Source organism: Temnothorax longispinosus, chromosome 5 (assembly GCF_030848805.1).
Source record: "Temnothorax longispinosus isolate EJ_2023e chromosome 5, Tlon_JGU_v1, whole genome shotgun sequence".
Classification (NCBI taxonomy): domain Eukaryota; kingdom Metazoa; phylum Arthropoda; class Insecta; order Hymenoptera; family Formicidae; genus Temnothorax; species Temnothorax longispinosus.
In genome coordinates this window covers 5,172,835-5,182,470 of record NC_092362.1, presented here as the reverse complement: position 1 = coordinate 5,182,470, position 9,636 = coordinate 5,172,835, and the positions used below count along the sequence as shown (strand labels likewise).

General features: G+C 35.5%; 3 protein-coding genes across 3 annotated transcripts; all 3 read right to left on the bottom strand.

Annotated features, from left to right (window-relative positions):
• Window positions 1-205: 205 nt before the first annotated feature.
• LOC139813877 (uncharacterized) lies at window positions 206-2,585 on the bottom strand. The gene is made up of 3 exons (XM_071779696.1): window positions 1,311-2,585; window positions 639-897; window positions 206-346 (listed from the first exon to the last, which is right to left on the bottom strand). The coding sequence occupies exons 1-3, from the start codon at window positions 1,320-1,322 to the stop codon at window positions 246-248; spliced, it is 372 nt and encodes a 123-aa protein (XP_071635797.1). The 5' UTR covers window positions 1,323-2,585; the 3' UTR covers window positions 206-245.
• A 1,065-nt stretch (window positions 2,586-3,650) lies between these two features.
• Window positions 3,651-5,025, bottom strand: LOC139813167 (uncharacterized). The gene has a single exon (XM_071778522.1). It carries the CDS (start codon window positions 4,983-4,985, stop codon window positions 4,275-4,277), a length of 711 nt encoding a protein of 236 aa, XP_071634623.1. The 5' UTR covers window positions 4,986-5,025; the 3' UTR covers window positions 3,651-4,274.
• A 356-nt stretch (window positions 5,026-5,381) lies between these two features.
• Window positions 5,382-8,824, bottom strand: LOC139813170 (uncharacterized). Its single transcript, XM_071778524.1, has 3 exons — window positions 7,912-8,824; window positions 6,983-7,264; window positions 5,382-6,694 (listed from the first exon to the last, which is right to left on the bottom strand). Exons 1-3 carry the CDS (start codon window positions 7,921-7,923, stop codon window positions 6,539-6,541), a joined length of 450 nt encoding a protein of 149 aa, XP_071634625.1. The 5' UTR covers window positions 7,924-8,824; the 3' UTR covers window positions 5,382-6,538.
• Window positions 8,825-9,636: the final 812 nt, after the last annotated feature.

The window sequence follows — 9,636 nt, the reverse complement described above, 5'->3', positions numbered from 1 at the left end:
TAATAATCGTTTTCGCAAATGCATAACTGTATGCCGATAAAGACTACGATGCGGTAAGAATTATGCTACAATAAGTATCAAAAGAGTATTATCTACAAAACGCATATTAATTTATTTTTTTTTAGGCAATCTAACTTGAGCTTAAGAAATTTTCAATTAATTTTGAATTAATTGTCTATAAATAAAGATTGCATTTTAATTATTCAAATACAATGGTTTCTAAAGTTATTTTTATATGATGAAGATCATAATGTTTCATAATGGTCGTGATCAAAATAATGCTCGAGTATGTCAGATTTGTGTATGTCAGATTTAATGTCAGCGACAGTAAATTCTTCATATGCAGCTGAAACAAATAATTGAATAAAGTCTCTATTTGTCAACGTGTACAAAATGCAAATGGCATGTGTATTGATTATTTCAAAATAATATTACAAATAAAAAAATTATTAATCTCTGAAAAAATATACTGTCTCTAAATTAATAACATTTTTAATTCAAATCACGAGTTATATACTTTTTCCCTCAAGCATTTTTAACTCATTACAAAAATTACATTTGTGTAAAATATAATCAATATTTTTTGATTGATTGTGATGAGTGTGATTGATTTATTTCAAGTTCACGTTTCGATTTACCGGAATGGGGCACGATGTGTTCTATGTCATTGTGAGACTCCACGATTGGAATGATTCGCTCGTGATGGTGCCCCAAAGTCTCGTGAAGCTCCGCAGGATCTCCGTAATTCGCGGGCACCACTATAGCATCGTGATTGTCAAGCTGCACATTTTGATAACTGGTAGCGCCATAGCCGTGATAAACCCCGTGATGCGAGTGATCCACGTTCGTTATTATACCCGCCTCGCAAACGGCGACTACCAATAGAGAGAGGAACAACTGGAACACAGTATAAATTTAAAACACACTGTGAAAAGGAAGATGTAAGTTGTTTTAATTTTTATATTAACTTCGTCGATATGTACATTGATGTGTCTCGCACGATCTTTCGAGACAAGACGTTGAATATTAATATTAACACACAATTTTATAAACAATAATTTTCAAAGAAATTTACATAAAACATATTAGAACATTTTAAGACTTAATTAGTCGATTTTTCTGATTATTCATCGCGATAAAATTCTCGCGCAATATAAACAAGCAAGGAAAATTATATGTAATTTTTTTTATGCACACAATTGAACGATGAATGAAAAGACATTATAAAATTAAGTCCTTTCTTTATATATAATTGCGCTCCCACTGTTTCTTGAATAAGTTCTTCAAGTGTCTTTAACGTTCACGCTTACATAGTTAAACATAATGAATTCACTTGTCGGGGACGGCTCCAGTCGACTCTACTGAAAGCATCTTCCCATGGACGGCTATTTTATACAACGGTGGCCGCGCAACGTTGCGCAAGTTTTATGTGAATATTATGCACCATGGGCGGATGTTCACAATTCGTGCTTCATGACGTGGATATTCGCGTGGACGCGCGACTCGTAGCGCGCTTGTTGCGATGGATATGAGAAAAACCGGCCGGTTACGCCCGCGAACGTGCATGTGTAGGCCATTTCAAAACGTCGAGATAGTTCGTCGTTTCATTGCCGAGTTATGCAACCGCGACCGAGCGCGGTGTTGCACGTAAGTGAGTGACGAAATCGCGCGATTCTTCGAAATCGTCGAGAATAGGTAGGTGGAAAGCTCACCGGTGCGAGCAGCCCGCTATTAATTCCAGCCCCAGTAGGTCTCGATTTTACGCAATCGATTTCTGGCGCGACGAAACGAGAAGAAAGATCCTCCGGCCGCGGCGATCCACAGCGGAAATGCGACTGCCGTACAAGCAGTCCCGTTTCTTCTTTCGTGCAAATTTTTACAGTGATCGCTTGAAAATAGGATCCTTGGACACTAATAATTAAATGCTTTGTTAACTAAAATTAAAAATAGGTACATATGATTGTATATTTGTATTTTATAATTATGATCTAAGCTCTGTAATTATGGTTTGTAACACTTAATGATGCGATTCAATTCCTGAGAACGAACGAAGAAGTTTCGTGATAGTGGGATTTCGTGGCTTGAAGAATTGAGATATTTCGAGAGAGACGCAATCTAGATAAGCGGAAGATGTCCGCAACTTCGTAACGTAATTGTACGGTTATGAAATTTCTATGCATAATTGCTTCTCTAGATGAAAGTTTGAAAGAGTAGCGATATTTCACGGTTGGAAAGTTTCGGCACTAAGGTCGTATTCGACGTTTATAATCTTTATTTAAATCTTATCAAGAGCGTATCAGAGTATTCAGAATAATTAAAGATGTATGTTTTGAAACACGATATCTATTTTTTTAATAAAGATGAATTAAGAAGAAAAACAATTATTCACGTAAATATCGGTTAAAGCAATGAAATATACGCTTTCTTGCTATTTTAAAGCATTTTCTCTATGATGTTAACACTTATTTTTTAGCTTTATATTGACAGAATAATACACTACTGTTATTGTAAATTATACATCAGAGTATAACATAATACAGGTACACTGAGAAAAAAAAATTGTTAATCCCAAGAAATATTTAGTCCGATACGTTCAACTAAACATTTTAGTTAGTTAACTAAATATTAGTTGTTTCAACAATTTATTTCGTTTCCTTAATCAAGAATTAATTAATTCAACTAATGTTTAGTTAACTAACTAAAATGTTTTAGTTGAACGTATCGGACTAAATATTTCTTGGGATTGACAAATTTTTTTCTCAGTGTATAATATAGTGTAACATAATATGTGGGTAGTATTCTCTCTCTCTCACTTCAGTAAAGAACTTATTTATATAGTATATCTTATTTCGCTCTATTTTCGATTTAACAAGTGCGTGTGTGTTTGTCTTCTAATAATATTCACAGGCAGAAGCTAATTATATAGAACACGAAGAATTTTCAGTAAGATATCAAAATGTGTGTGCGTATATTAACAAAACAAAATGCAAATTTTTAATATATACATATATATAAGTAATTTTCTTTACTTCTTTTTTAATTTAATAATTTCATACATGCTTTTTTCTCTCTTATTTTTATTCTGCTGAAAATATGTTTAATTTTCTAAAAGAAACAAAAACAAAAAGTAGAAAATAATTATATCAAAGTACTATATGATTACATTATACAATGCTTTTGTATGCGGATTATAGATTTCTATATAACTTTTCGTTTCCGCTTCTTTGATTACCTTGGCAAGATTGGCACACAATAATATAATAGTTTCTTTTTATTTAATCTGTTATAATTTTTACTTAAATTACAGTGCTTTGAAATAACTTCCAAAATTAGAGTATTGCAACAGGCGTAGGAAGAATAGAAATAGGAGTAAAGCATAATTACATAACATACAATAAACTTGAAAATTAATTTAAAAGCTAATACAATTCTACCAGTATATTATAGTGAAAGAAATAGATAATAATTAAATTATTTATTAGAAAATATTGTTTGTGTTATAAAATATTCAGGAATATTCCGGAGAGATAAGAATTTCTTACAACTAGTTTATTTAAAAGTTTTTACATGTTCGCAATTAAAAAAGGTAACGTAAAAGTACACAAAAATATCTTTATAAATAATATTATGATGGATTTATTATTTTTAATTATAAGGATCTTTTCTACGTCGTATAAGAAAGAAAAAATTATCATTGCTGGCGTCATGTGATCTTTTTACAATTTATAATGTATTCTCGCATTTTATATAATAAATTATGCATTATAATAATATTAACTAATATTAAACACGCAATTATTTTTATTCTTTAAATTATAAATTATATATTCACGCTCAGCGTAAATTTTGTTTTTATTACAAACTAAAAGTCTGTGTCAGATTAAGGCGTCAAAAAAAAATAAAAGTAAAATTTAAGAAAAAATTAACAAAAAAAAAATAAAAAAAAAATAATTCTATCATACACTTTCCAGATCAGATTTGTGCCAGTTCTGACAATTCGCTTTCTTCTATTTTGATAGCTCGTGACATCTCATGATTCGTATACGAACAAAATGCGTTACTCCGATATATAATTTTACATACAAGCTTATAATTTACAATTTTCCGTTGCATTTAATCCGCTTTATATTTTCAATTTACAAAATGCAGGTTGATACAAGCCGCCACGAAAGACATAAGAAATCGCCAGTCGATCGTTTAATCTTCAGCGCATTTTTAGAGATTCTCTCATTCTGCGGAGCTCGACATATCAACATCGCGGGCGACCAAGCGATCTACGCACAATGAGGCTCTGCATAAGGCTTGACTATAACGGAATTGTGAACCTGCGGCGGGCCGTACACGGATGGTGGTGCGTGGACCACAGGTTTCACGTAGGACACCTGCGGCGCCTGTACGTGCACCACCTTCGGTGACGCGTATTGAACGGCGGGCGCGTGAACCAGCGGTTTCTGGTAGAGTATCTGGGCGACAGGCGCCTCGTACTTCTTGAGGAATATCTTCGGCATCGCGTCGTGGTACAAGGGGCTCTGGTACAAGGGGCTCTGGTACATGGGCGCGTAGTGCAGCGGCTTCTGATAGATCGGCGCGTAGGACGGCATAATAGGACTTTGGTAGATGGGCATCACGGGCTTGATGTACTGCAACGACTGATGATGCTGCGCCGCGTGATAGTTTATCGCGGGCGTCACCGGCTTCACGTACGTGATGGCCGGTTTCGGCACCACGGCGGGATAGGCGTGCGGCTGTTGAACGTACTGCAAATGAGCTGGTGCAAAGGGTTGCGCTATGCCCAACTCTTTCTTCAAGTAGGCCGGTTGGATCAGAGGTTTAACGTAGACCGGCGGCGGGGAGTAAGCGCCGTGAACGTGCGGGTAGAGCGGCTCGCAAGGTTGGTGGACGGAATCCCTCTTTGCCTTCAGCATCGAGGCGTCTGACATCTTGTCCATCAGCGGCTCGGCCGGCATGCCCATGCCCATGTGCATCCCAGCCTCCGAGCGCACCGTTGACAGCCATAACAGGCACGGTATCTAGGAATTAGATCGTACAAGGTGGATTATTCAGCGCGCCAGATTATTACGAATGACATTATTTAATGTATTGGAAATGTACTTTAAAAAAATTTTTTTTTATCTTGTAAAGAATAAGATGCGTTTGCAAGTATTATATTATATATTCGCTAATTATAAGTGTTTTATTTGATAATTAATATATTAAATGCCATCTATAGGCATATTGAGTTGAGCTTCTTGAAGGCTCGCAATCTATATTTCTAATTTATAATCAACATTGAAACACATAAAATGAACAGAGCTTCAGCAATTTTAAATCCACCTAGAGCAACGCTTACCAGTAGCCTAAACATGATTTTTCTTCTGTTTCCGCTGACTCGCGACCAATGGATCAGGAGATCTGGACCAAACTAGAAGCGCGTCGCTCGCAGTCGTCGGTTTTATAAACTTTTGCTCCACTTAGAGAGGGCAAGTTTCTTGTTGAAGGCGAATGCGATTCCCTTAAGCGGCGTAAAAAGCGGTCGCCAGATACATGATGCAATCGTATACGCGCCCCGGTATTTCCTGAATAAATTCTGCGACGACGTGAGTGAGTGACCACCTCGCGGGCATGGCGACACATTGCGTTGTTGACATTATTCGTCGTCGTTTATCCACGCGGTGGACACGACAATCTGCCACACAACCCGGACACGAGTATAGCGAAATATCGCCCGAAGTGCCGCCCGTGGGGAAACAGTGACGTATATAATTTATAATAATTACGGATGCATTTCTCGTTTCGGCAAAAAATCAGGTTGCACGCCTGAAGTATTTATTGGGTGCAATGCAACCCCACGTTGCCGGGAGCGCTGAAATTTCGAAGATTATGGAATTTTTAAGAAAATTGATATACAAGGGAGACTTAATAAAAAAAGTATTATTATAACCACGTACATATGTATATTGTACAGTATTTTTTAAAATAATTTATGAAATGTATATTTTTATTATATATGTTTATGTGCTTATATGTGCATAATATTGTTACTTTTTTAAATAATTATTTTGTTTATTAGATATTATGAAAAAATTCAATTCACTTTATCAAAGAATATAAATAGAAGTTAATAATTGTATAAATTAAATGTCCACGGTGTAATTAATTCTTCTATGAGATTCTATATTTAAATAATATTATTTCTATATAATACACTATGGCTGGGTTCGTCTTGACGCTTTCAGCGCTGTAAGCATCATTCTATCTTCGTTGCACATCAAACATCAAACGAAGATAGAGCGATGCTTTCAGCGCTGAAAACGTCAAGATAAACGCAGCCTAGTCTAAACTGTCGGCATTTAAAGAATGACAGCCAATGCGTGTACGAGAGGAAACAGTTTATTTAAACATTACAAACATAAATGTTAGATTTATGATAATAAACTATGTACAAACATCACAACGCTTATGACCTAATATTGCTCGTGTAACGCTTGTCGCTATTTTTGGCATAAAAATATTAAAGAGAATCGTCGAAATTTATGAATCAATGCTTCTTCCAGCCGCGGTGGCCGTGTCCTGAGCTCTTATGGTGGAAAACGTGCTTGTACACCGGCACGTGAACTGGATACGGTTTAGGTATTGGCACTGGAAAGTGCTTCTCCACTGTCACTGGATACGGCTTTTCAACGACATATGGTACCTGCAACGCAATACATTTACAAAGTTTAATGATATTGTCAAAAGCATAAAGTATATTTAATGTTTAGCGATCTCTTTTAATATTTTGATATTTAAGATAAATCTAACATTTTGTATATAAATATCTTATTTTTTGAGAAGACAGTGATATATTTTATAATATCACACAAAGTAAAAATTATGTCACACTCTAAATAAGCAAACTCTGCGTTTATATTTTAACGTTTTTCTTTATTTATTTTATGTGAAATTATTATCTTTCAACAAAAATATTTTTTAGAGTACAAACCTTTTTTTCTATAACATATGGTTCCGGCTTCTCTATAGGTATTTCAACGTGTTTAATAACTTCCACAGGCACCGGATGTGGAACTGCGACTTGGACCTGATAGGGCTGAGGTATCGGAATCTTAATTTGCTGAGGGACCGGGACGGCGACCGGGTGCGGAATTGGTATCGCGTATTTTTTGTAGATCGGTATTTCCACCGGCTTGGACGTTTCGTGATAGGTACTACTTCCGTGCTCCTCCTCGTAAGAGGCCCACACCGCGGCCACCATTGTAGCAAGCACCTACAAAATGTAAGTGAGTCATTAAAGTCATCGAGTAAGTAGAATGTCACCGAGATGACTATCCGTAACTTTCTAGTCGCGATAGTAAACTCTTCTTCTGGACAGTTTCACGAGATAGCTGTATCTAGCTGAACGCGCAAATCACTCGTTTTTCTTCTTGGCGAGCCATATTCGGAATGGTGTCATGCGGAGTGTAGTAATTTCGTAAGAAACAACTAATTGCAACCTTGTCTCGTTTACAGACTTAATTGCTCTTCATGAGAAAAGTGAGATTCGTTTTTCCACTTTCCCTTACGAAAAAATTAATGATCGGTCAGCACGAAAACCAAGTTAAAATTAAATATTCGACTGTTGTTATAATTTTCAAGAAATGATGATATGATGTATAAAAAATATATCTACAAAAACATATCCAGATAGAAGAAGATTTATTTAAAATATAATTTTAGTAAATCAATTAAATAATTGTTAAATTATATAATTGTTTAATATTATAAATTAATATCTTCTGCAAATAATTTTAAAGGTAAATTTAATTTTATATATAACAAATAATTGCTCCTCTAAAAATATAATGCAACAATACATAGGATTAAAGTTGTCAAATGCACAATATATTTGATCTGATTAACGGAAAAAGTACTCACAAAAAGCTTCATGATTTGCGAAATCGCGCGACGAAGACACTGCCGAGACAATTGGTTCTGCGATATACCCGTCCGTGGAACGCGCAACAAACTACGATGCTTTCAAAGTCACGGCCAACTCTTTATATACCGACACTACTTTCTCCCTTCTCCTCATTACGTTGACTCTAGCTATTCGCTGTATTCGGGTGCACGTTTGCACGTGCAAATGCCAACTGCATCTATCTGCAGGATATAACACGATAGACGACGAGAGTGATCCCGAGCTCGATCTTCCTGACGTTCACCAACCTCGGAATGCGCAAAGTAAATTACCAAAACTCTGTTTTAGGTAGATAATTTGCGGTATACTCATGGTATAACCATTAATTTCTGGGTTAGTAACAAGAACGTGTCGTGACAGTGGCATCCACCGCAGAACATAAAGATACGACAAAGTAAATCCTTTCTAATTAACACCGTTGCTTTCAATCTTGAATACCAATAGAGCGAAATCATATTTGATAAACGGAAGTCCGAAAGTATCGCGTTAATTAACGTATAAATGTAGTTTTCTCTATTAATAACGAGATTGTACAGTAGAATATATACGCGTGACAAATAAAAATCAAGCTTGCATGCTTTGTAGCCATAAATCCTCTTCGAGAAAGTTACATCCGAATTATTTTATGACAATGTTTAACAATATTATACAATTTTTTTTAGAAATAATATTTAATTTGTTGTTGCATTACATTTCTAGAGGAGCAATTATTCTATATATATATAAAATTAAATTATTTACTTCTAAAAATATTAGCAAAATGTATTAGGTTGTAATATTAGACAATTATATAATTTGCTAATTATTGTAATTTGTTTGTTTTTAATTTATTATAAATAAATATATGTGTAAGGATGACTGAAGTTAAGTCAAAACTTATTAAAGATACGAGAGAGAGAGAGAGAGAGAGAGAGAGAGAGAGAGAGAGAGAGAGAGAGAGAGAGAGGGAGAGAGAGAGGGAGAGAGAGAGGGATTGATTGATTGATTGATTGATAAGTATATTTATGCCCAAGCATAGCTAAAGGGCAAAGATAGCAAAATATAGTAATATACAAAATAAAGATACAGTGACACGCAACTTAACTTTAAACGCAACTTAATACTAGAAAAGCACAAGCAATCTACAAGCAAACTAAAATAAAGAAACACAATGCAACTAAATCGAACGCAGGTAATACTAGGAGAAGAGAATACTACGAGTACTCTATACACAACTACACGCTAAAATATCTAAGGAACTTAGTCTGAGAATTCGGATGACAGCAGGTAGGATCGGAGGAGATTCTTAAAAGCTGCAATAGTAGTAGCTGATGTAATATTGTCCGGGAGAGAGTGCCAAAAATAGATGGCCGATATCAGAAAGGAATTTCTATATATTTCCGTTCGGAAAGCTGGGATATGGAAGGTTTGCGAAGAAGAATTTGCAATTCGAGTGGATCTTCTGAGCGATGGGCTAAGTGGGGTAAAAAGTTCACTCAGATATGCTGGCGAGCCCATGTAGATGATACGATACATTTGACAGCCAAGAAAATACAATCTTCTATTTTCTACGGACAACCACCCTAGGCGTCGTCGATATTGCGTTATATGCTCGTCTTTCCGCAAATCAAAGATAAATCTGATACAGCAGTTTACAAGTCTCTGTAACTTCAGATTAAGTTCCTTGCTCAAGCCATGATAGA

Coding starts and splice junctions, on each gene's coding strand:
- LOC139813877 (XM_071779696.1), bottom strand. Junction 347..638: donor ACACATCGTGCCCCATTCCG/GTAAATCGAAAC, acceptor TATTTGTTTCAG/CTGCATATGAAGAATTTACT.
- LOC139813167 (XM_071778522.1), bottom strand. CDS start 4,985: ATGCACATGGGCATGGGCATGCCGGCCGAGCCGCTGATGGACAAGATG.
- LOC139813170 (XM_071778524.1), bottom strand. Junction 6,695..6,982: donor CATATGTTATAGAAAAAAAG/GTTTGTACTCTA, acceptor ATTGCGTTGCAG/GTACCATATGTCGTTGAAAA.